Genomic DNA, 26913 nt, shown 5'->3' with positions numbered 1-26913 from the left:
GCAGCAGGCCGCTCACAGCTGGAGCCGCCCCGAGGCGGAGCCCCACTCCTCCCAGGCCCGGAAAGAGGCAGCACTCGGGTATTTACAAAACAGTTTATTAAAAATAGGAAATGATAGAAATGAGATGCGGGAGCAGCGCCGCGTTCAGCCCCAAAGACGCATGCAGGGCTGTGGGCTCAGCCCCTCTGAGCACCCTCAGATAGAAAGGAGATGCAGAGGGAGCTGAGCGCTGGAGCACCCGGCGGCCCAGCAGAGCCCAGGCCAACAAGAGCACGGGGCTCCAGGCTGCCTGCCAGAGGCCCGGAGCACACAGGGGGCCCGCGGCAGCACACAGCAGCAGGGCAGGAGGGCCAAGCTCGGCTCCAGGATGCTGCAGCAGGGGACACAGCCCAGGGGAGCACACGCTGCAGCCCTGCACCTGCAGCGCAGGCCGACGTGCAGAGCTGCGGGGCTGTGCAAAACGAGTAAACAAAGTGCAGCCAAAGGGGAGCGGAGAGGCAAAGGGCCAGGCTGGTGCTGGATCCCTCTGCCCAGGGACGAGGCTCGTGACTGCTGCCACAGGCGGTTGCAGAGTTGGGGGGGATACAGAGGGGGAACAGGGCCTAAGGGCTCCCCTCTGCTTACCTTTAAATTAAAAAAAAAAAAAAAAAAAAAAGAAAACGAAAAAACCATTTCTGTGCTGTGCAAAAAGACACTTTGTACAATCCAAACAGAACAAATTCCATGCACATGAACGGGGCTACAGAACACCCCGAGCCAGGACCTGGCTTCCCAGCACCACCTGGCAAAATCCCAACAAAAACAGGGCTGGAAATAATACTGATGCGCAAAGTCCCCTTTAATAGGCGGGCAGGGAGGATTGTTGCTGGGCCCAGCCACAGCACATGCAGGATGAGCTTCCAAGCACTGCAGCTGGGGGCTTGCTGATGCCCTACGGTGATGGACAGACACAGAAGGGGTCACAGGCAACAAAGCTGCACCGGCCGCCCTGGAGCCAAGGGATGCTACGATGACACCGTCACTGCCGTCAGAGCTCCGTTCCGGGTGTAGTAGAACTTGCTGAATGCCTCTTCAAGTAAACAGGTAAGTCTGCTCTGGTCAGCCTGGGGGAACAAGTCAGAGTGAGGGGTGGTGCGAAGCCAAAAGCTTGCTTAAAACCTGCCCGAGTGCACGGCAGGAACTCGTGCTACTTCTCCTACCTTCCCAGGCAGACAAGGACAATAAAGCCTGAGAAAGGAATGCAGAGCTACGTCCCTGCTCAAGACTCGAGGCTGCTCACCTCACTGATGAATCCAAGCTGGACCAATTCAGCTGCCAGTTCTTGGATATTATCATCTGCAACACAGGGAAGCGTGTAAATCCCACAGCCAGACTGCACTGCTGACTCCAGTGCATGAGAATACAGGAGGAGAGGCACTTACTGGGCTGCAGGTCACAACTCAAGTGTCGATTCAACTTGTCTTCCAGTTTCAGCAGCAGTGTTAACTGCAGGGTAGAGAAGCTCTCATGAGCACGTGCAATTTGACAGGCTGCCACAGTACAGGCAGCAGCCAACACAGCTAGGAATGTTCCCCCAGATCCCCACTAGGATAGGAATCACCCTCTCCCTGCCCCTGCAGAGTTCCACTGGAGTCTAAGAGGAAAAAACACACCCAATTCTATTACTCCCAACCCTTGCCAGCAGCACAACCACGTGGAAGGAATGCTCTAAGGCTGTATCTGGAGGATAAGCCATAAATGCTAGTTAAGCAGCAGGCCATCTATAGGCACGGGCTGTAGATGTCACTGTTCATCACAGGACGACGTGACCTTCAAGGGACCCTTCCAACCCAAGTTGGGCCTCAATCTGGCTTTGTGTCCCAAGAACTGCAGCTCTGGCAGCAGCATATTACACCAGACCCCAGCAGCACATCAGCACAGTGATGCCACGTGCTCAGCAACCCCCTCCCACACACACAGAACACTCAGCCAGAAGGTGGGACCGTACGTGGTGCTTCACTCCCTCCTCTACTGACTCAATGTTGCACTGCATCAGCACCACCTGAAAGAGAAGCACAGGCACCCCGTGAGCCACTGCTGCTCACAGCACAGCTGCACAGGGAGGAGTGGAGGTGCCGTGTCTCACCTTGCGGGTTTCCACCTCTGCCGGCTCTGGAGTTGGGGTTTTTACTGATGGTGGAGCAATGGGAGACTTCACCACCACCTGCTGGGGCTGCTGAGGTCGTGGCATCCCAAAAGCTGTGAGTGGGTAGATACCATTCCTACAAAGAATCCGGATCTGAGGTTATGCCTCTCCTGAAAAGTCACTCCAGTCTCACACACAGTTAAAGAGGTACTTAAAAACAAACACACGCCATTCCAAAAATCCAACCAACACACCAAGAAATGATCTCTGTTACCTTACGTCCTCCAGGAACTTGTCCAGCTCCAGTGCTGGAGACTGTGAGAATCTGGAGGGAAAGAAGTATTGCAGTCAGAAGCCATTAACAGAACCACATTACCATCCACTCAAGTCTGCTTGGATGCAGTTTCAAATCTCCGTATCCCAGATTGCAGCCACATAAGCAGGCAGGGTAAGTACAGTCAAAGTGAGATGTTCTCCACTCCTCCCATAGCAGCTCCCAGAAGCTAACAGCAAGGCTACAATTTAACAGTGGCAGAAGCAGGCAGCATTTCCCTTTAGAGAGCTGTCCAGTGCAAATAACTGTTTGGAAATTGCTTCCCCAAATTGTTCTGGTCAGATTTTACTACAAATTGCTCCAGCAACAGTGTGCCCATTTCCCTCCCATCAGCTTGGGACGAAGGCAGATCTGAGCTGCGTGGAGTCTGTCTGTGCAAGTTCTTCTCCCACTGGGCAGACAGCAGCAAGAAATCCTCCAGCATCACCCACTGCCCACGCAGACCCCTCTGAGCACACCAAGGGGTACTCACATCATTTTGACTCCTTCCCTGTCCGCATGGTTGATTTCTGCCAACACTGCACTCATGTCGAGGTTTTTGGTCATTTCTTCTAAAGCATTTTCAGGAATCATATCTATTAAAAAACAGAAAGTTAAGACCTGAACAATCACATTTCTTTTCCACACTAAGAAGAAAAAAGCCTAGAGAGTCGCAGCGGTAACTCAGCAAAGCTTTATGTAACAACGCGGCACCCTGGCACTCCGTACTCACGCTGATGGCCAACGATGCAGTGAGCAGCAAGCAGCTTTAATGATGGCACCTCAAACAATGCCTGATGAAAAAGGAGCTCCCGGGCTGTAGGACGTTTGCCTGGGTCCTGTTCTAGACACTTCTGAATGAACTCCTACGAGACAAAGACAGAATGAGGCCACGCACAAGGCCTGCAGGTCCATGTGGGCGCTGACCCCTCTGCACTCACCCTCTGCAAGGGGTCCTCCAGCAGCTGGATGGCACTGTTAATGGCCTCCTGGGGCACGTAAGATGACTCTCCATTACCCTGTATTTCCAGCACTGCCATCTGCAAGCACAAAGCAGCACGTTGGACTTCATTAAGAAGTGATTAAGATCACTGCTGGCAAGTATGAGATTATACCAACCAAGCTGATTGGTGTTACTTAAGGTGACGGTTTGTGGAGGCAGAGAAAATAACTGTTCCATTATGATAGCTTGGTTCCAGCACCTTGACAGATTGCCAAGAAGTCCTTAAAACTATGCCAGCACCTCCTCAGACAGTTAGTCTCTCTATTTTGAATTTCATGGTCCATTGGCCTGTAGTTCTGCTTGACAATTCCCATCCTCTAATGAAGCAGTAAATGGATTGCTGCCAGAACCTGGCAGTGCCCTCCTGGCTGCATGAATAGCTCTGTTTTACAAGCAGAAAAGCAAACACACACAATGCCATCCACAACTCACTCCAGCCAACACATCCACAAGTTTCCAATAGGGAAAGGGCAGCAGAAGATTCCAGAGGATGTCTGAAGATTCAGCAAGGCAAAGTGCCTTTGTCTCAGAGAACAAAAAGCTCCTGTTACCAAACTAACACACCCATAACCACAGCGACTCCAAACAGCCACGTCCTTCCCTTGAATTTATTCTCCTTGTCCCATAATCAGAGTATTCCCAACTCACCTCCAGGGCACACATCCCAAAGGAATAAATATCCACAGCAGTGGTAACATTGGCAACTTCTGTAACACAGAAACAACACCGCTGTCAGTCTCTTCCTGCACCCAGCAGCAGGACAACCTCTGTATCGAGCTGTGACAACCTGCAGCCTTCTCTCCCTCCTGTGCTATCAGAAGGCAAAAGGAGTCGGAACAATTAAACTGGCAAATAACACAGAAACTGATAATGGGACATTGCTTATAAGACTGCAGCTGAAAACAAGGTGCACAACAGCCTGGGAGCCTCAGTGAGGCAGGTCAAGCAGAGAATGGCACAGCATACCTCCATATTCCGGAGCAAAGAAGTGCAGGTTCTTCTGCTCCTCCCGACACGTCTTCACGTGGTTGTTTATCGTGTCTGGTGCCACTAGAAGAAAGTAACGAATGCTTAGGAGGCAGGACATCTCAGCCCATCCCCAGACGTGTCCTAAGGAATGCCCTGTTGAAATGCAAGCCCTGAAAGGACCTCACTTAAATCAGATTTGTTGTAAGCAACCCAGCTGTAACAAAAGCCCTACGAGCAGCCAGGATCACTGCAGTCACAGTCACTACCTCAGGGCACCAGGAAAAGAACAGGTCTACGAGGCAGCTTTTCCTAGCTGACCATTCCACACGTCAGCAGGACACCAGAGCCAAGGTTCCTCAAGAGGAAAGTCATGCAGAGCTGCTGAATGAGACCTGAGCATCCTGACAGCACAGGACTCCAGCAGCCAGCCCCTGCATGGCCCCAGAGGTGAAGGAGGGGATGGAGTAACTCCCAGCAACAAGAAAGAGGAGCAGAACACAAGAATGGACCCTCATTTTTGCTTGCAGTTTTTTTTTTTGCTTACTCTGCTTTACAGATACCAACAGGTTTCAGCTTCACAGGATTAAGAAAAATGAGTTAAAATTCTTGGTCTTCCTTTTAAAACCTGCTCTGCATTTTCCCCAACAACACTGCTCTAGATGAGCAGGGCCACACAGCCCAGACCCTCTTTAACTCCCAAATGATGAGCTCTGGGCTTCTGTATTTTACACTACTGACCCACCTGCCCCTGCAATTGGCCCAGTCACAGAACGAATCACAGAATCATAGAATGGCCTGGGTTGCAAAGGCCCACAATGCTCATGCAGTTCCAACCCCCTGCTGTGTGCAGGTCACCAACCAGCAGCCCAGGCTGCCCAGAGCCACATCCAGCCTGGCCTTGAATGCCTGCAGGGATGGGGCATCCACAGCCTCCTTGGGCAAAATCCTCTAACTGCAGTCAGAAATGTGATGTGGCTGCAGAGACACAGCCAGCAGAGTGCTGTGACAACTTGGAGTGAAGGATAAAAGTTTTCCACCAAGTCAGGCTGGCAGTGCCAGGGAGATTCTGGGATTCCCCCGAGTCTCAGGCTGTAACCAAGTCAGAGCACCTCAGTGACCCCTACTATGCTCTGTATACAAGAGCTCTTACTTTGTTTTCATACAACCCTACTGCAAGGAAGCTGTTTTAGGGGGGTTGGACTTGACCCCAGAAATCCCCTCCAACCCTTATAATTCTGTGACAGTGTTGAAGGAATTCAGTGCATGGAATCGCTCAGGTCATCTCAAGTCAACACCAGTCCATCAGCCAGACCCACTGAGTCCTAATACACAACCTGAACCTTTCCTGGCACAACCTGAGGCCACTTCACGTCCCAGCACTTGTCAACTGAGAAAAGGAGACCTACACCTCCTTGTTGCAACCTTCTTTCAGGTCATCACTGAGCACAGTGAGGTCTCCCCTCAGCCTCCCTTTCTCCAAACTGAACAACCCCACTTCCACCAAGCAGAGAGGCCATCAAGCACTGAACCTATGTCCTCAGACAAGAAATCCGGTGTGTTATTAACCCAGGGAACACCTCCCTGCCAAAAGTGGAGCAGAATCAGCCATGTACAAAGCATTTTTCTAAACAATCCTCAGATTAGCTTCATTTTCTTGTTTCTGTTGCCTGGGTGGAAAGGGACAGTCATCCACCCAGCCATCCCATCCCTCGTTCCTAGGCAATAGATAAGAGGGAGGAAGAGGCAGGGATCAATCACCAAAAAAGGCATTAACAACAGAAAACCAGTGATGTAATGCAGGCACTCTCACATGAGAAAAGCAAGTTTCAGTGGAGCTCAACCTGTCCCAATAATCACAGAATCACTCAGGTTGGAAGAGACCTTCAAGATCCTCAGGCCCAACCATCCACAGAACACTCCAAGCCACCACTAAAGCACGTCCTTCAGCCCCACAGTACAGGAGGCATTCCCAGGAACCGTGATTCCATAGGTCAGTAGAGTAAAGTTTGGGGGGAAAAAGGTAGAGGCTGTCTGTTAACACAGCTTGTGACAGTATTGCAGAAGCTGGGGCAGCAAGCTCTGGGTTTCAGTCTAGTCATTACTGCATGACCATCACCTTGGTATATAAGCAACTGAGCACAGATGAGAATGCTTGAGAAGGGCTTCAGCTGTATAAAACACTCATAGCCTAGAAGATATGAGTACAGACTGTAAGACACCTCTGATACAAGCTCTTAGAACGATTTCCACATCACTTCTACTGCCATCCACTGCCATATAAAGTGATGACTTCATTATGTCAAGAATCAGATGCATGATGGCTAGGGAAAAATCACAATAAGGAAACCAAACAATGAAGGTCAAAAATGAAAGTCAGATCACAACAAGTGTGCCTTTCTCAGTCACAAAGAAGGGGAAGGCGGTGAAGAACAGACTGTAAGACAGTGCCACACACAACTAATCAGTGTGGCAGGGAATCAGTGAAGCAGAAAATTGATTTTAGAGAAGGATTCAGCCAAATATGGTGCCCATGAAGAGCAGGTGATAAGAAGAGACATCAAGTGCAGTAGAAAGCAGAACGAGCAACTTGTTTTTTGGCAAGCTGAGATCAATCTGACAAGAAAAATGGAATACTATGCATTACTGCAGGGACACACAGAGCTTGCTAGACCTGTCAGATCCTCAAGGATAAGCTACTGTGAACACCTCTTCACAGGCAGCTCATCAGAAAGCCAGGCATAAGGAGTGCCAGCCAACAACTCACTTGGTGGTGTTGCTGCCCAGCTGTCACCAATGTCAAGCTGCAGCAGATGCCCAGTCTCACAGTGACCTGCCTTTTTAAGCACTACATGCTGCAGAAGACATTTTCTTCTGGCCACGAATACAGCTCACACCCACTTGTCCTGCATTCACCCCTTCCTTCTTGCATCCAGGGAAGAATCTGCTCAGCTGCCCTTCCTTTCCCTTTCAAAAATACAGGGGTTGGAGGAGGAACTGAGCCACCCAGATGTCAGCTGCATACATCTAAGTATCCTCTGAAACAGGAATGTTATCCCACTATTGCAGCAAAGTGCTCAAGTACCCAGCACTCCAGACTGCAGCAGGCTGAGGAAGCAAAAGAAAACAAGATGATACCCAGAAGGACCAACTATTAACCTTTCAGACAAGGCAAAGGCTTGCTAAGCAACCCAGTGTCAGAGGATACAACCTTACCTTCATCACACTGCATCACAGGGGCTCAAAATCTTCAGGTGAACTTGAGAGCATCTGTTTGCAACTATAAGGGATGGTGACAGGGCCAGGATGGTAATCAGAATGTGTTACACTCTCCTTCACTGCTGCAAAAAGCTACCAGGCTACAGAAAACTGCACTTTGCCTTTCACTTCAGTGGTACACTAAGATGACAAATGTGTTTTTATTAGGGAGGACACAAACCAGAGCAGATGGGAATGATGGCACCCCTCACTTGCTGGTGGCAGTCCTCTTCATGCAGCCCAGGATACCACTGGCCTTCCTTACTGCAAGTGTCAGTGCATGGATGCTGGAAGTTCATCCAGCTCTGGAGTACAAAGCATTCACTGAACTGCCATGTCTGACTACAGCCAGTCAATGGAGGTAGAAAGCGAAAGCTGGCAGAATAGAAAACGCAGAACAGTAGGCACAGAACTGATAAGGAAGGTCTGAAAGATGAATACGTGACCGACAGCTGCCTGCATGCAGGCTCTGAAGCAGGTGCTTAAAAGCTGATTAGCATTTCATCTGAAGAAGTGTATGGACTTTTCTAAAATACTTATTTTCCATGTGCCTTCAAAGGGCTCCAAAAAGAAGCTGTGTGCAACTGCTGCACCCACACTAAGATGGGTCGACAAAGACCTGACTGACTGGAAAATACAAAAGCCTATTTGACAGGCCTTCCACTTCCACCACTGCTGACTGATGGTTGATATGCTCCCAAACCATTCAGCAGAAACAAGTTCTAACAACCCTGATGGCAAAAATAATACTTACTTTGAATTTAAGTACAGATATCTATTTAATGGGGTTATAAATTTCAGCACTCAAATCTTCCTCCAGTCTCTGCAACCCAACACCCTCCTCACATGCCCAGGTTTCTCCAAGAATCAGAGCTCTCTCTGGGGAAACCAACAGGGAACCTCATGTCACAACCAGGGGCTCGTTTGGGTGGCAGATCTCCGGCCACCAGGAGCCAGGCATCTCAGTGAAACATTTGTCTTAAAAACAAAACAGCTAAGGAGTTAGAACTACAAGCAAGCAATTGGATATCCAAGCACAAAGCAAAGGCCAGCCCAGGTCGGGCGCTCAGCCAAGTCTAGCAGAGCAGTAGCAGGAAACAGCCTAATGTTGGTGGCAAGTTCAGCCAGGAGAGCTCAGAAGAATGCATCCCATTGGCTTGACATGCAGGAGCCAGCATGCACTAGGGTCCATGGACTAGCAGCTAAGAAGGAGGAGAGGAAGAGAACTAACAACGAGGAGACTTCACAAAGGGCAGTGCTCCCTCTCTGTAAGGCTCAGGGTGAGAGGAACTGTTTCCATCCCAGCACAAAGCACGTGGTCTCAAAGTAGGAGACACCTAAGCCAAACTGCTGTACACGTCAGCCTTATAGCAAGGGAACACTGTAAATAAAGTATAATGTGTGTAGTACAGATATATATATACGTATATACACACATATATAAATATATATATACACACACAAGTCATGTACGTTACATATAGAGTGGCAGTCACATCACAGGAGTGGAGAAGTTTGCTCACCATTAGCAAATATCCTATGAAAGACTGTTGGTAACAGAGCAGCCCGTGAGCGGGGAGTAAAACAAGATAGAAGTCAATGAGTTGATGAAACAGCAAGCACTTCACATTGATACAGACAGCTAGGTCAGAGTCATTGCAAAACACAGACAGCTTCTGTCAAGTAGGAAATCACAGCTAAGGTAACGTTGGAAGTTCTGTTGTTTCTGTGGGTGCTCTCTGCCCCTGTTCACCTCTTCCTGGCTCTTACACTCCCAAGGATAAAAGATATGGATCAGCACCATTAACACGAGCAAAAAGCAGCATCAGACATCCTGCCCAAACACACACCTGTTCCCTGGCACTCAATGCTTTTGACCTGTTGCAGTGAAACACCCTGCAGCGTGCTCCTTTCACAGGCCCAATGGCTGGGCTACCAGTACGGTCCTTCATGTGGATCCCATGGGAGAGTGCAGAGAAAACAATGCATCTCACAAGGAATGTTTTCATCTGACCACAACTCAGGAAGAAATCAAAAAAAGAATGGCCAGGGTTGGAAGGGACCTCAAGGATCATGAAGCTCCAACCCCCTGCCACACGCAGGGCCACCAACCTCCACATTTCATAGCAGCCCAGGCTGCCCAGGGCCCCATCCAACCTGGCCTTGAACACCTCCAGGGATGGACGGGGCATCCACAGACTCTCTGGGCAGCTGTTCCAGCACCTCACCACTCTTTCTGTAAAGAACTTCTGCCTGACATCCAGCCTCAATTTCCCCTCCCTCAACTTCAAACCATTTCCCCCTGTCCTGCTGTTATCTACCCTTTCAAAGAGTCGATTCCCCTCCTGTTTGTAGGCTCCCTTTAGGTACTGAAAGGCTGCACCCTGCAGCCTTCTTTTCTCCAGGCTGAACAAGCCCAGCTCCCTCAGCCTGTCTTCATAGTGGAGGTGCTCCAGTCCCCTGATCATCTTTGTGGCTCTCTTCTGGATCCTCTCCAACAGCTCCCTGTCTTTCTTGTACTGGGAGCTGCAGAAAGCATACCTATCCCCAGCACACCAGCGACAAGGTCTTCCCCATCCCCACCACAAGCTCTCAAAGACACTCTGCTCACCTAAGGCTTTCTCCTTAGCTCTACTAACCTTGCACTTCAGGCTGTGAGAATAAGTGGTCTGTAAACAAATGGCTCCATTGATGGCTTTGCATTGAGCAGTACAAGGCATCCTCTCTCTTTCCAACTCTTTATTCCCCAGATGACTCCCAGCACATAAAGATTTCAGCCCTATTTCCAAGACTCAGTGTGCTTTTACTCCCAAAAATCAATCTTTTTTTCCTCCTTACACGGCACAGGTGGCAAATCCAGAACTGCAGTGTCCTAACAGTAACACGTGCTTCTGCAACCTGATGTAGCAGCAGGAAGTGACAGAAGGGCTGCTGCAGCACCTGAACAAGTGCTACAGGAGCAAGTACCATGCATTCGTAAGGCAACAACTTGCTGCCACCACTCTTCTAGTACTCCTTCACCTCGCAGATGGATGAGCACTCTGTGGGATCCACCTAGCAGCTGCCTTGCCCCTGATTTCTGCCCACAACCAGCGATGTTTTCTCTTGTTAAAAGCACAGGGAAGGAGAGCTTTCAGAAGCACAGCCTTCAATGGTGCTGGGGACAGAGACAGCACTAAAGAGTAGATCATAGGGCACTGAATCACTGTTTCCTTTAAATCCACGAGGATTACTGCCCCACTTCTTCTGAGTACACACAGAACTCTTCAGACATCGGCCAGCTCTGAGAAGTAATTACATGAAGTGAAAAAGATGGGCTTAATGTTGTCAGTGATCCCACAGCAACACTCTCTAAGGTCTGAACATGGAAACAGCCTGCCTGGCTACTGCACAGCCAGCAGGGATAGAGAGTCACAAGCATCTGACGACAAGAGTTCTGACTTCTGAAGCTTGGTGTGCAGCACAGGAATGGGAATACATTCTGCCACACTGCCAGCTTCAACTCCAGCCTATGCTGGAACCATAGTTGTAACACTTGGAAGATTGTCTTCTGATCACAAGACCACGTGTGCTCACTTCATTTATTTTTTCCTCAAGTTTAAGAAAGGATCAAACCTCCTACATAATTCACTTCACTGCTGACCACAGAATGAATAGAGCAGTCCACAGCTGTGCAGTTACACCAGCTGGGGCTGGGACAGAGCTGATTTTCTTCAGAGTAACTCACACAGTTCTGTGCCTGGGATTTCAGGCCATACACACCAATGTTTTGGCTATTACTGAAAAGCACTAACATAGAGACAAGGCATTTTTCTCTCTCTTCTGCTACCCCATCATCAAGTGGCTGGAGTACCTCAGAAGCTGAGATGGGTACAGTGAGAACAGCTGATCCCAACTGACCAAAGGGATATTTCATGCCATATGACATCATGCTGAGCAACAAGAGCTGAGACAAGGAAGGTGAGCACAGGAGACACTCAGAGCTATGGCATTTGTCTTCCCAAACAGCTGTTACGTGCAACAAAGCCCTGCTTTCCTGCAAGTGGCTGAGCATCTGCCTGCTGGTAAATAACAAATCACAGAATCATTTGAGTTGGAAGGGACCTTCAAAGGCCACCTGATCCAAGTCCCCTGCACTGACAAGGGACACCTAACAGCTCCACCAGGTGCTCACAGCCCATCCAGCCTGACCTCAGGTGTCTGCAGGGCCATCCACCACCTCTATGAGGCATGTGCTGAGAGCTGGTGCATTCAGGCTGCATTAACATTCCCAAAATCTTGCTAATCTACCTCAGCAGATCCATATACATAATGCCACAAGTTCACCATGCCTGTATTACAACAGGGCAAAACACAGGCACCTACTTATGGTCCTGATTCAAGAAAGCTCATTCCATTTAGTCTCACCATAAGCACAGATTCATGCCCTGGTTATGGTAATGCTTCAGTCATATCCATATCCTAGGCATGGAAAGACTTTACTGCATCTTAGAGCACTGTTGTCTTCAAGAACAATTTGTTTTCAGACTTCATGTGCACACTCAGGAGGACCTGGTTACTACTTCCACAATAATCCATCTGTGAACTGTTTACACCTTCTGAAACTTAGAGGGACATTTTTTTTTGCCTGCTCTGTTTAGATGCAATACAAACTGATGGCAATCTATATGTTAGTCTTGCTTTTTATACCAAGTGCTCAGAGCAGGTTGTTTGCTCACACTTTGCTATGCAACCTAGTCTCAGGGACTTGCTTTAACAGGGAGGGTTGGACTAGATGACCTCCAGTGGTCCCTTCTAAGCCTTATGATTCTGTGCCAGTGCTTCATGACCCTTACTATAAAAAATGTTTTCCTTCTACCCAGTCTACTACTAGTCCAGTAGTGATTGAATTCCTTGTTTTTGCTTCCTGAGGAGTAGCAAGGAGTCCTGCTGAGGATACAGCTGCTACAGCACACAGGTTGACAACCCCTGCTCCTTGAAAGAGGCCCATTCATCCCATTGCCTCTGTTCCTTCCACCATGAACCAAAGCTGAGAAATGGAGAGAGCAGGCAGCTGTGTGTGACCCACACTGAAGAACCACCTTTCTAGACAGCCTCTGAGTGGCACTGCTGACAGAGTGCTCCTGAGAATGCCATGCTTGGTGATCTGCAGAACTACCCTCTGCTAAAACCTCAGCTCCAGACACCAATTTAATGTGGTTTGCTTTTACGAACAAAGCGTTGGCTACCAGTCAGAAAGATTCCAGCTGTATAATATTTCCAAACTCAAGCAGAAAGAGAAGGATCTCCTACATGCTCCTTGAGTAGAACCTACAATAGGCTTCCCATAGGTGGCCTGAATCTAATGCCAGAGAGCCAGCTGTCTGCCAGCAATCAGATACATGTGCAACTCTTGGAAACTCCTCCTACCTGGACAACTTCAGAAAAAGATAAAGTGAACCCCATAATGAGATCAGTCTGCATGAAGAGCAAGATGTTAAACAGTTTACAGTCAGATAGCTGAGGGTTCTTTCTGTCCTGGCTCACCCTCCCTGGGTACATGTACACGTCAGAGAACAGAGACCCCAGTTCTGTAACAGAGATTATGTAAGAGCTCTCTGATGGAAAGAAGAAGTTACAGAGGTCTGCAGTTTATGAAGAGAGTACTTTTAGATGGCAGGTAAAGCACAACATTCTTTCCTGTACGTTGCCTGCATCAAACCAAGGATTCATCACAGACAAAAGCCTAAAGGAGAGCAAGTGCCCACTGCTCGGGGTCAAGAGCACTCACAGCAGCCAGACAGCAGATTGCTGTCAGTTGGAAGGGTATGTCAAGGTGCCAGAGAATGCATCTGAACTGCAAGCATTTTTGGAGACACAATAGGAACAAATGGAAAAAATAAAAGAAAAATGAGTAAGCAAGGATGCACTGCACTGCTAGCAAAACCACATTTTAGGTCTGAAAGAAAGCACTTTGGCACAAGCCTGAACAGGACACATCTTTGCCACACAGGCACAATGCAAGCTAGCATCCTGAAGTCCAAGCTAAAGCAAATGACGTTGGGTGAGGATGCCAAGACTAGCAGCTTGCTGGAGTCAGTGCCTATAGCTTTGATACACTGGTTGGTACAAGAAGCTCTCAGTGGACACAGCTCTCCAAACAGCACTCAAAGCTTCCCAACACAAACTCCATGTGTATTAACCAGGAAAAAAAAATAATTGCCAAGCTGATGAATCCAAGAATAATGTACATAGAAAACTTGAAAGCTGCAACATCTTTTCTGAGATTGGTCCCTTGAGATCAAAAACTGAGGTGGGGCAGACATGGGAAACAGTACTCAGTATCAGCCCTTCCTGTGCCTAAAGGTGGACCAGCCAAGGGTGAATCTGACTGCCAGTCCCTGGCCCAAACAATGCAGAGGTGGGGGAAATGTACACACATGCCTATCATGCCAGGTGGATTTGAAAGGGTTAGATGCCCTGTTCTGATTGAGCAGTTTGCCTCGTAGGCATGGGGTGCCTCCAAAAAGCCTTACCTGAGCCAATTTTGATCAATCCATTGTGCTGAATGAAGATGGTGTCGCAGGTCAGGTTGCCATGGATGATTGGAGGGTCACAGGAGTGGAGGTAGCTGGATATTCAGAAAGAACAGTGGTCAGGAAGCAATCCCAGATTGAGGCAAGAATCCCTCCCCTCATCCTTTCCCTGGACTGCATCAGAAGAGAACAGGAATGCACAGGGTACGTGCCAAGGACAGCAGGGAGCTACAGTTCTGTGATGGACATCAGTATTTAGGCTAGGATAGAACGACCACCTCCAAAACTGGGGGAAGAAAGGAAGCTTCTTCTAAGCAGTTCTTACAAAATCCAGGATACCAGATCTGCATCATCCACCTGATTACTGCTAGGTGAGTGCTAAAAGGGTGAAGATTTTATACCAAAAGATCAAAGTTTTATTCTGCCCTTCTTCACAGGGCATCCCAAAAGTGCCTCGTGCTGTACAAACACAATCAGTCATGTTTTCCACCACGTACAGAGAGAACTTTTCAGTGCTGGGGCTCTGGGTACAGTTAAGAGTATCTCATATCCTCATATTTCACTCTGCACAATTAAAGACTGTCAGCTCCCAAACGTTTATTAAAATGCCAGATATTCCTCAGCAGCTACACTTAGCTACATGGAAACAGAATTTTCTCCACGGAGGGGGAATCTTGCTCTGAATTCAGGTTTATCATTGTTTTCCAAGGCTGTTTTTAGCCACACACCAAATCTGGCTCACATAGGGAAGACTCCTGAAGACAAAACAAATCCTCTCCATGTTTTATTCAACCAGATTGCATCAGGATGGCTGCAGATCTGCACCACCGAGCTGTGTACAGATTCATATGTGCTCCTAACAATATGACACCACAATAATTATGAACACATTGCATGGCTGTAGGACTGCAGGCTGCCAAGTTGAAGAAAATTTTTCACAGTTCATTCACATAGAATTTAATGCCTTTAAGAGTTCTTTGCAACATCCTCTTGACAGTGATTTGGGCCCAGGTTATGAAGCTGGACACTTGGAAAAGCTCCCTGATGCCTGGCTTGCACACTCACCACCATATCAGTTACAACTGTTGGGATCCAAAACTCACTCTGCACCTTTAGCATAGAAGCTTTAGTACTGGTCTAACTGATCAAGTTGAATGGGGCCCTAGGCACCCTGACCTAGTGGTGGGAACCCTGTCCACAGCAGGATTTGGAACTGGCTTTAAGGGCCTTTCCAGCCTAAGCCATTCTATGGACTGCACAGACTCTGGGATGTCTCTGATCCTCCTCTGTTGTAGGAAGTGCAGCTGACCCTCTGCAGAGTCAACTGGGATAAGAATCAGGGTGGGTGACCAAAAGTGCTCTCCTGGCTCCATTCAGTGAAGTTTGCTTGCATTTAACAGCACGTATATTTAAAGCTTTTACTATCCTAGCACAAGAAATGCTACAGTTAAACAGAGGCTAGACCTCGAGATCAGCAACTCACATACCTGAGGGCAGAAAGGATCTGGGTACACCATCGCTTCCAGGCCTACAGACAGGAGCAAGAAGGACAGAAGTCATCCAGAGAACAAGAACTAATCCATACTTCTGTGATTCAGAGTCCATTCACATGGAAGATTAATACCCCCCCTTCCATTCAGTGATTCCTAACCAATGAAGGTGTGTAGGAAGTAAAAACTGTCTCAGTACTCTCACACTCGGTTTAGTTTCTACAAGTCTACATGCCTTCCCTCCCAGCTCCTCTTCTGCACAGACCACCTCCCTCTTTCCTGCATGCACAGGTGGAAATAGGGCAAGCTGTCACACCATTCATACAAAGCTGCAGAAGTGCAAGGAAACAAAGCAGCATAGTAAAGACATCCCAGAATACCTGCAATTAAACTAGCTTACAATAACAACAAAGAATATCAGCCACTGTTATCACCAGGTTTCTTTCTTATTAGGAACCTTTGCTGAAAGGCCTTTTGGAAACTGAAGGCACTAAGTGAAAATATACATAGAGAAAAAAACAGTTACCTTTTCATTCATAGTTTTGTGGTTCTTCTTTGTCTTCTTCAGAAACTGTTTCAAGCTCCCTGAAGACATATATTCAGTGATGAAGATTACCTGTGGGGCAGTATAAGATATTATCTTCTGCTTCACTAGTTGCCTACAGAATATACAGCAAGAAAACCCAACAGGTTGCTTGTTTTACTTACTCTGGCTTTATTCTCCTTCACATCAGCCCAGTATTTGTGAAACTTTACAATGTTCAGATGTTCCAACTGAATTAAGTTGTCAAACACCGCTTTAACTTTCTCCTGTGACATAAAGACAAAGCCATGTTACACTAGTGACCAGGTTGGCCCACACCTTACTTTATTCTTGGGTTTGGGACCTCAGAAATGAGGCAATACTCTTCAAGCTTCTATACTAAGAAGAAACAGCACCTGAGTTCATCTTACACTGCCTGGTTTGATCACCAAGACTAAGCCAACAGTTCTCAGTTACATTTTCTGCAGTGGTCAGACTTAAGCTGAATGTGCTACGTTTAAGCAGCACAGCATCCAAACTGGAGGAGTTACTGATCCAGCCAACAACCCATATGAACCAATGCCCAAAGCTCCACCCTGATGGAAAGCACGTCACCCTGATGCAACATATGTTAACTGTACAGGTGATGGAGCACTTGAATGGGCTGCCAAGAGAGGCAGCTGACTGCTCCTCCTCAGAGATCTTCAGAAACCACACAGACAGGGTCCTGGGCAACCTGTTGTAGGTATCCCTGCTTGAGCAGTGGGGGGCAGCCACGTGACCTCCAGAGACTTCTTCCAACCTTAACTGCTCTGTGATTCCGTGGTGTTTCCCATCCCATTTTGGGTCAACGTACCTCCTGAAGTTTAAAGTTCTTCCGTTCAGAAAACTGAACCTCATTCCAAACAACTTCCACACCTTCCTCTGTATCCATAGCCAGGTAGGCACTATCGATGCCCGGCACGTTGCGCTGATTCACCTGAACAGGAAGGAGGGAGAAAGATACAAGTTAGCAGGCTAGATCATCGTTTCACATCCTTCATTTGAAGTATCATGAACTTTGTGAATTAATTCTTATTTAAATTAAAAATTCACCAGCAGCTGGCTTACCTAACTTCCAGCTGATCTGACTCCCCTTGAGGTAAGTCAATACACAGATCTGGTTTGTTTCCAGACTCAGTAGGGATCCTACCATCAAACATGTGCTGGAAACTTCTCACAACAGACAAAGGCTTCCTCACAAACCCATTCCTCCTGGCAGCCACTTATACATGATCCAATTTCCAATTTGCTTTCAACCAGTGAGCTGCTCCATCAGCTGACCTTGAGCTCCTAATACAACGCATGATCAGAAGGACTAACACACCAACAGACTGTGCACACAACAGCTGTGAGCAGAGAAAGGAGCCCATGTAAGTATTAAGCCTGCTTTTGTGCAAGCTTTTTAAGTTGATGGTGTAATTCAACAACTTTAACAGCCAATCAATATAGGTTGGCTTCTCTGGAGATGTTCCAAGGGAATCAGAAGAGGCCTGATGACGTTCAACATCCCCAAACTGCAGATGACACTCAGGAGCAATAAATGACCACAAGAACAGTACAGCTGGAACAATACAGACTGCTCAGTAAACTGAGTCATAAATTGTGATGCAATGGCACGGTGTAGATAGGAATAAAGAATACAGTTCATAATTACACAGAGACAAACCAAGCTACAGGAAGTAACTGCTGAAAACAATGACAAGAGAAGCAGCTTAGCATGAATGATCCCATTCCTCTCCTACCTCTCACTAACTGCATAACTGAGCAGTGAAAAGTCTGCCATTATATTCAGATAAATACAATATTTGTTGTATTTATTGTAAGAAAGTGATTTTCTCTGCACAAACACACTGATGCTGACATTAAAATACTGCATCAGGCCTGTTATGATCCACTGTCAAATAAAACTTGGGGTCTTGTGTGACATGGGTTAGTGGGCATGGTGGTGACAAATTCACAATTGGACTTGGAGGTCTTCTCCAACTTTAGTGATGAAAGATTGAAGACTGTAAGGATAAAACATTTATCCATTCAATATTTAGCAGGAGAAAACTCTCAGGCATGACAGTAAGAACACATATTACAATCAATGTACCAAAGATGACTGCCCAAAGGCTTTTACTTCAGGCAGCTGAAGGAAGAGCCCAGTCAAGACAAAGCTAGTATTGCAGCAACAAAGTACTGCCATGACTGCAACACCAAATGCCCATGCATCCCTCAGTATTCTCTTATTTTGTTATATTCACTGCCTACACAGAACTTCTGACTGCTGGATTCATTACTGCAGCCCTCCAGTATTGACAGCTACTCAAAATCTGCCTCAATAACGCAGGCAGAGGAACTTGATGTAACTTCTGGGCACTTTATCTAAAGCAAAGTATTTCTATGACTCATAGGCAACATCTTAGGGCATCACCTATGACTCACGACACCAAACCCACATGACATCACTGAGGGTAATTCTCAGTGCAAACTTAACCAGTTAGAAGCATCGAGGCAGTTAAGAACGTTGTAGACAGTGGCTGTAGGAATATGAAGCTCAGCTTATCCGCAAACTTAGTAGTTTGCAGCAAGCAAGCAGAAATAGAAAGGGCAAATCCAAGATGGTGTCTTCCAATTGCTCTGAAGGGTAAGGAGTGCATGGGCATTAACACTGGATGAAGGGGATGGAAGTTCTCTGCCTGCAAGATCTGTCAAGTAACTGGGAAATACTTTAATTTGTTCCATTTTCAGCAGTCATTTGATGACCCACATCAAAGACAAGTGATATCTTGTGGACTATGCTGGTGAAACGACAAGACTGCCTCAAACACAACACCCTGTGTTCTTAACACACTATTTGGAAGGGTTAACATGAACTCTCATTGAACAGCTCAGTGACCCAGAGCCTGGGTTCCCTCACCCTACAGGTAGGAAGGGTGAAAAACAGCAGAATTGTTACCACTGGTTTTAAGAGAATAAACCCCAACCTGCTCAGGGAATGAGCTGGCAGGGTGCCCTGTGAATCTGCCTCTGAGGGCTGAGATGTCCACAAGAGCTGGTTACTTCTTCAGAATCACCTTCTAAAAGCACAGGGGCAGGCAACCCCACTGCATCCTGAGTCAAGCATGAGTAGCATGAGACCAGCTTAGCTGAAAAGGGAAAGGAAGAAGCATTAAGTGTCTCTTTTGCTTCAGTCTTTGATATTAATTATAAGCCCTGGGTTGTCCAGTCCTGTGACAAGTTGGAGGACTGCAACGTGGGGAGCAAGGACTTTCCAATCATTGACACCAAACTGTAAGGAACCAGTTGTATCAGTTGAGCATTTTTATACAAGTCCATTTGTCCTGAAAGTATTCATCTGAGTGCTGAGGGAGGCAGCAGGTGGCATAGCAGCACTCCCCTCAGTGATCTATCAAAGGTCTTGGGAGGATCAGACTGGGAACTAGCCAACAATACCCCAATTTACAAGGGCAGGAGAGAACATCTCGGCAATTACAGACCTGTTAGTTTAACTTCAGTACTTGGGAGAATTTGTGGAGATGAACCTGAGCTCCACTGAATGGCATGTAAAGGATGGTGCAATCAATGTGGATTCACAAGAAGAAACTCCTGTCTCACAAATCCTCCCATGGTAAGACCACCTGCTCAGGGGACAAAGGGAAAATGATGGGTGTAGTTCCCCTTGATTTCAGCAAGGCTTTTGATCACTGTCCCAGAGGTATTAGTTTGCACAAACCATGTGAGATGAACAGGAACACTTGGTGAAGAACTGGCTGAACAGTAGGGTTAAAGGGTGGAGATGGCAGCCCTGGGGCTCAATCTGGGCAGTTCTGCTCAGTATTTTTATTAAAGTTCTGTACCAACACGTTTCTGGACATTCAAGTCTGCAGCAGAATTCAGAACTGTAACCATTCATTTCAAATTTGGAGAGTATAAACTCCAAGCTCTTCAAAATAGAAACTACATCAATGATCAGAGCCACCACAACAGAGGGAAGAACCCAGACAACCTCATCAACATTGAATGCAACACTGAACCCAAGGCCCTGCACGGACAGAAAGGTGAGCAATGAAGTCATCACCCATCAGCAAATCCACCTAAGCAGTCCAGTGGGAGTAGCAGTATTACCCAAACCAAGTGGAGACACTGCGTGAAGGAACACAAGACTCAGAATGTCAGGGATGGGCAATTTGGGCATGGAAGAGGAAAACTGGGGTGCAGTACTTATGAGATGTTTGAGGGAAGCCAAAAGGGTGGAAAGAGGGGATGAAACACTGCATGTCCTGTGCCTGATTATCACTAAACTCTTTAACTTCTGTTTTCTGTGCAGGCATGCTCCCTATTCACCCTGTAGCACAAATATTTGAACAGAGTAACGCTCTGGTGCTGCCAATAAGCTACATGGAATGCGTTTCATTTTTTTACAATTGCTCTTTCAAGAATGCAAAGCAAACCCTACAGCTTAGTCATGGACAGCTGGAGTGTAACTAGCACTCCTAACCACCCAGGAAAGCTGGGAAAACAGCAGACAGCTGCTCTGGTTGTGCCTGCTCCCCCACTGAGGCAGCATAAAGGCTGAGAGGTGCTGCTGGCTGATGAGGCACTCAGAAAGCTGCCAGCTGTCAGTTACAGTCAATAAGCAAGAACACAATGGCCCTGTAGAGGACAGGCCCCAGACAAAGACTCAGTTCCCTCTACTTTCTGCTGTGCCCCTGTTCTCATTCAAACACATCTCACTCCTTCCAGGACATCCTTAAATGAGCCAATAAAAGTGCTGAAGGGCTGCACAATACAAACGTTTCCAATGGTCAAGTAAAACCACATGAACTACAGCATGGCATTTGTTGTTTCTTTTTTTCCCCCATCAGCTGGAAAAAGGATCCACAGCCAAAACCAATCAAAAAGCTGGCAGCCCCCCTCATCCCAACTTGAAGATCTCTACTACCCTTCCTCTCTCCAACAGCAAAGGCAAAGCTCAGAGCACCTGAAATGCCACCTTTCTGAGCACGGTGCCTCACTTTCCAATGTCAAGAAACTCAGTATAGTGGGCACAGCAGTGATGAGCAGATGGTTGGACTGGATGACCTTACAGGCCTTTTCCAGCCTCAACAATACTATGACAGTAAAGACTCCGTTGTTGCCCATATTAACTTTCAGCAACAAGACACAATGCAGAGGAGCAAGAATCAAACACTAATCTCATGGCTACGCACAGGAACAACCTACGCTGCCTCAAATGTTGGTTCTCAAGTTTCACAGGTCATCTGAGATCCACATGGAATTTCTTCAACCCGTCTCATCTGCACACTGCATAAAGGAAGCCATGAAAGACTGCTCTGTTCAACCAGCTTACCTGACTGCAGAAAATACTGGAAACAGGAAAACAAGAATCCAGCAACACAGCAACCGCTGCATGCACAGACACTTATAAACAGGAGATCTCTCTCAGGGGTAAGGCAGAAAAGAACTTGTGGATCTCAGAAGCCTCTCCCTTGACATGCACTTACCAAGCTCAACACTAACACCGTGCTGAAAATGCCAACAAACAGACAAGCTGAAGAATATTCTGCTGCAGCAGAGCACAAGTCTTCCTATGGCTGTATCTGTGATACTTCTTGCTTGTTCTGCATAGCTCTTGGGGCAGCACTGAGTTGAAGCTCTAACATTTCAGGTTTAACACCTACCAGCAGCAGTAGTCTAAAAATGTACCTTATGTACATTCCTACTGTCCTATAAGAAGCTTCTGATCCAGGAGGCATAGTTCAAACAGCAGATAATTCTGAAGGTATTTGGACAACCTCAAAAAGAAGATTATTTATGTGAGTGACAGAAAAACACAGAGTAACATGGGGGCAGCAGAAAAAAAGGGTTTGCTTGGCTTTTTTTTTTGTCAGTAAGATAAAAGGAATCAAGAAAAACACAAACTTGGAGAAGCCGTCAGCCTCTGTTGCTCCCTCCTACAACTCCACTAACCATTCCATCCCTGATGGTGTCCAAGGTCAGGCTGGATGGGATCCTGGGCAGCCTGAGCTGGAGGGAGCACCCAGCCCACAGCAGGAGTTGGAAATGGATGATCAAAAAGGTCCCTTCCAGCCCAAGCCATTCTATGATTGTATGCAGTTCTGAGCTCCACAACATAAAAAGCTTCTTAAGGGTAGGTAGTGACAAGAAATAATGGTTTTTAACTGAGACAGGGGAGGTTTAGGTTGGATATTAGGAGGAAGTTTTTCACCCAGAGGGTGGTGAAGCACTGGAACAGGTTGCCCAAGGAGGCTGTGGATGCCCCATCCCTGCAGGCATTCAAGGCCAGGCTGGATGTGGCTCTGGGCAGCCTGGGCTGCTGGTTGGCAACCTGCACACAGCAGGGGGTTGGAACTGGATGAGCACTGTGGGCCTTTTCAACCCAGGCCATTCTATGACTCCATGACCCTCAGTGTGCCCACAGGAGGGCACAGAGCTGGCAGCAGCGCTGGGAGGAGTCTGGGAGCTGTCTGAAGGAAAGGAGGCCCAGAGACTGCTATGCTGCTGTCTGCAGGAGGAGAAGTGCAGAAGGTACAAAACAGCAGAACCACACCATTCTCTATTAAGTGCTCCCTGAGGAAGATGAGCCTTCTCCATCCACTTATAACAGCACCTCTAGGATGACACGGTGGGGTGCGAAAGCCTCATCTGGAAAGTTTTCGCCGAGCTTTGGTGGGAATAGCACTAAGTGTGGAAGAGAAGCTCCCCATCTCTAGAACGAACTGCCCCCCATCAGCACAGCCTCGTTTGCTCACCCCGGACACAAACCCGGCACTGCCATGTGATTTCACCATTGTCATAAAACAAAGACACGATGAATAGCGGGAGATCCGGGAAAGCTTCCAGCAGAGAACAGGCCGTATTCTAAGAGCTTCTGCCTGACCGCTCGAACACAAGGCCCGGCTCCGCCGGGACCGCACAGCCCCCACCGCGGGCCGCGGGGATATGGAGCAAGGCCAACCGGAAGCAGCCGGGCAGGGGGCGGGACCGCACGCCACCAATGGGAATGCCGAACGGCTCCAAACGGAAGCTGCTGCGAAAGGGGGCGGGGCCTCACGCTGCCAATGGGAGCTCCCGTAGGTGATGTAATGCTCCTACTCCAAGAGGCATTGGCTGGAGGAGCTGTCACTCCGGGGCCGCTCCCGGCTGAGAAGGCCGCGGCCCGCTGGGAGGGGCTCCTTCCACGCGCGAGGGACTGGAAGAGCTCAGAGAGCTTTAGTGAAGGGAGGGAGAAACGGCTCCGAGGAAGTGGGAAGAACGTCGTAGGAAAACAAGCACAGATATCTCTGAAGGCCTCTTGGTCCGCCCGTGCCCATGTGGTGCTTCGAGGCAGCTCCCAAGGCACACACAGCACAGCAGAGCATGGCAATGGGCAACTGCCCGTGTCCCCAGGCCTGCCACAGAATGACAGAGTCGCCAGGGTTGGAAGGGACCTCAACGATCATGAAGCTCCAACCCCCTGCCACATGCAGGGCCACCAACCTCCACATTTCATACCAGCCCAGGCTGCCCAGGGCCCCATCCAACCTGGCCTTGGACACCTCCAGGGATGGACGGGGCATCCACAGCCTCTCTGGGCAGCTGTTCCAGCACCTCACCACTCTCTCTGTAAAGAACTTCCCCTGACATCCAACCTAAATCTTCCCTCCCTCAACTTCAAACCATTTCCCCTTGTCCTGCTGTTATCTACCCTTTTAAAGAGTCGATTCTCCTCATGTTTGTAGGCTCCCTTTAGGTACTGCCAGGCTGCACTGAGGTCACCCCGCAGCCTTCTTTTCTCCAGGCTGAACAAGCTCCCTCAGCCTGTCTTCATATGGGAGGTACCCATGTGCTGTTAACAAATAAACGTGGTTACAATGCTCTAAATCCATGCTTCAAGCTGGGAAGTGAAGAGCTGAAGACCTAGGAGCCAACATGTTGCACCCAGGCCATACGGGCCACCTTCTGCACGTATTGTCACATCACTCTGCTCCTGGCAGCACCCAGAGAGCACATTGCTGGGATCACGAACCAGCATTGCATCACGGTGGGAGGGGAGGCTGCAGCATTCCTTCCCTGTGGAGTAACCCTGCTGCCCAGGGGCAGTGAGTAAGATCTGTCTGCATGGGCACACAGACCGGAATAACCAGAGCTGGCTGCTCTGTCCCACTGACAGCCGTCACAGGGATGCTGCTGCAGCACAGCGCTGCACTTGGGCACGCTGGGATGTTCAGAAAGCAAAGGTGTTGTTCTGGAATTTCACACTACATGTTGACCCAAGCAGAGATTGGAGGTGTCATGGAAGCTTAGATCTAATTAAGCCACATCTGACATACAACTGCAGCTTGTATCAGACACACAAAGGCTCAGCATCTCTGCAAGAGAACAGTACCACCTCAACAACGAGGGGCTGAGGGTCAGAGGCCTCATTTTTACCCCAAATCAACCAACAATTCCTTTTGTGGCCTCCAACAATCATTCTGGTGTTACTTTGATATCTGTCAAGTTGAAATGAAGCTCAGATATCCAGTAAACAGAGGGGATCTGCAATCAGACCAACCGGTCACCCTCATTTCCAAGCACGAGGCGTTCCTGCCCATGGCAGGGGTTGGAATGGGGTGGTCTTTAAGGTCCCTTCCAACCAAGACCATTCTGGGATTCTGTGATTCATTCATTCCCAAGCCTCTCCGGCGCACTGAGTCAGCACTGACCATGGGGGGGTGGGGGGGAGAAACAGTACTTCTAACAACAGTTTCAGGTTGTCATAAGGAATGTATTCCAAAGAACAGAATTAGAGTCTTACATAGAAGCCTCGCCTTACAGGTGCACAACTGAAGGCACTCTTAATACACGCTGGAATACATTAATGAATACAGGACAGCCTTCAAATAAATAAAGGAAAGGAGGTGCAGGGCATCCTTGACCTTATTTCGACCTCCAAATTTACATCAGAACAAGGGACTCTTTCACCACCACGGGTTTGCATTGCTCTACGAATGTATCTGTTAACGCAGACATCTCTGTGCCTGTTTTGAGTTGGCTGAGTAAGGCAACATCAGCACCTGTCTTGCAGCACTAAAGGTAAGATTTCCTCAACCACACAGCTTGCCCAACCACAGTAGGTTTCACTAAGAGAACACGAAGCAGAAACCAATTTCTGGAGGTAGGCTCCCGAGATAGTAAGGAGAACCCAGAGAGAAATGGGAAGAGCTCTGAAAGATCTTTAGTTCTTCAATTTAGATCTTAAGTTCTTAACATGAGAGTGGTGAGGTGCTGGAACAGCTGCCCAGAGAGGCTGTGGATGTCCCATCCCTTAAGATGTTCAAAGCCAGGTTGGAAGGGGCCCAGGGCAGTCTGGTCTGGTATTAAATTTAGGGGGTTGGAGCTTTATGATCCTTGAGGTCCCTTCCAACCCTGGCCATTCTGTGATCTAATCTACTCATGCCATCGTAGAGGATGGTCCCAATACACGCACTGAGAAATGAATGCAAATCAGACAAGCCCAGAAGTCTGCAAGAACCAGCCCTAATTGAAGGCTTCAAAGCAAACCCAAAAGTGTAGCTGATGAGTCTGCACAACCGGGCAGCTCCACAGCAGGTCCCACTCCATTCACCAGGCGCTGTGCAACCAGTGCACTTTGTTATTCCCCGAGCACAAGAGCTGGGAAACAAGACCGGCGAACAAACGCCAGGAAGAGCCCTTCCTCAACGCAGAGATCTCGATACCAACCGTTCGGAAGGGCCTCCAACACTGCAGGCGGACCTCAAGCCGCCGCACAGCCCAGAAAGGCCGCTCCCGACCCCCCGCCCCGAAGGGACGGCTGCGGGAAGGGCAGCGCCCGGCGCCCGCCCCACCGCAACGCAGAGGCCCGGACGCCGACACTGACCTCCTCACGCCGCTTCTGCCAGCGGCCGCACGGGGACTCCTCGAGGATCTCGGACTCGTCCTCGCTCTCTTCCTCCTCCTCCTCCTCCTCCGGGGGCGCCGCGGAAGTCACGGGCGCGGACACCGAGGTCATCCCCGGCCCCGACGAGGCAGAGTCCGGCTTGGGGTCGGAGCCGCCGCTCGGCGCCTGTTTGGCCTCGCCCTCCGACATGCTGTGTCGCACCACCTGCGGGCGGGACGCGGCGTCAGGCGGCCCTCACTCGGAGCGGGCCGGAGCGGCAGGCCCAGGGGGCCGGAGCGGGCCGCGCCCGCCGAGCTCCGTCGACTAAAGCCGCGCCCCAAACCTACGGAAGGTACCCGATCCTCACTGGGCGCAGCCCAAACTGGAGAACGCCGCTAACGATGAGCGCGGGCTGCGCTTACCGGGCTCGCCCGGCACCTCCCGTTCCCCAAACGCAGAGCCGCTCCGCCGACGGCCGCCGCCAACCGCCGTGCTGCGTAACGCGCCGTCAGGGGCGGGGCCGCTTTCTCGCCACCCAATCAGAACACAGATACTAACCTTCGCCCTGTGCGGATTGGTCGGTGGGCGGGGCTCGAGGTACGAGGCGCGATAGAGGGCGCCCGCGCACCTGTGAGGCAAGATGGGGCGGGAGTGGGGATCTCAGCCACCAATGGGAGCAGCGGAGCGGGCTGCCGGCATCCGCTGATTGGTCGGCGGCGGGGGCCCGCGGTATATAGGGCGGATAGTAGCTCCATGCTGAGGGCGTATTGCGTTGTATTGGTTTGTTTTTCTGCGGAGAGTGTTCTCGAG

At 48.9% G+C, this 26913-nt stretch overlaps 1 protein-coding gene across 2 annotated transcripts; it reads right to left on the bottom strand.

Annotated features, from left to right (window-relative positions):
• Positions 1 to 79: 79 nt before the first annotated feature.
• On the bottom strand, positions 80 to 26595 carry NRBP1 (nuclear receptor binding protein 1). 2 transcript variants are annotated; one of them, XM_042887573.1, is made up of 18 exons: positions 26526 to 26595; positions 26104 to 26328; positions 17050 to 17172; positions 16379 to 16480; positions 16197 to 16286; positions 15668 to 15708; positions 14181 to 14275; positions 4408 to 4491; positions 4090 to 4148; positions 3380 to 3478; positions 3172 to 3304; positions 2932 to 3034; positions 2400 to 2450; positions 2126 to 2261; positions 1988 to 2041; positions 1422 to 1485; positions 1280 to 1335; positions 80 to 1103 (listed from the first exon to the last, which is right to left on the bottom strand). In XM_042887573.1, the coding sequence occupies exons 2-18, from the start codon at positions 26311 to 26313 to the stop codon at positions 1005 to 1007; spliced, it is 1599 nt and encodes a 532-aa protein (XP_042743507.1). In that variant the 5' UTR covers positions 26314 to 26328; positions 26526 to 26595; the 3' UTR covers positions 80 to 1004. The 2 variants fall into 2 exon arrangements, with proteins under 2 accessions (XP_042743507.1, XP_042743499.1); XM_042887565.1 differs by having other exon boundaries at positions 26451 to 26592.
• Positions 26596 to 26913: the final 318 nt, after the last annotated feature.

This window comes from Lagopus leucura, unplaced genomic scaffold (genome assembly GCF_019238085.1).
Source record: "Lagopus leucura isolate 7727_CA_CO unplaced genomic scaffold, USGS_WTPT01 Super-Scaffold_73, whole genome shotgun sequence".
Classification (NCBI taxonomy): Eukaryota; Metazoa; Chordata; class Aves; order Galliformes; family Phasianidae; genus Lagopus; species Lagopus leucura.
The sequence above is the reverse complement of the archived record's forward strand: the minus strand, read 5'-3'. Positions and strand labels throughout refer to the sequence as shown.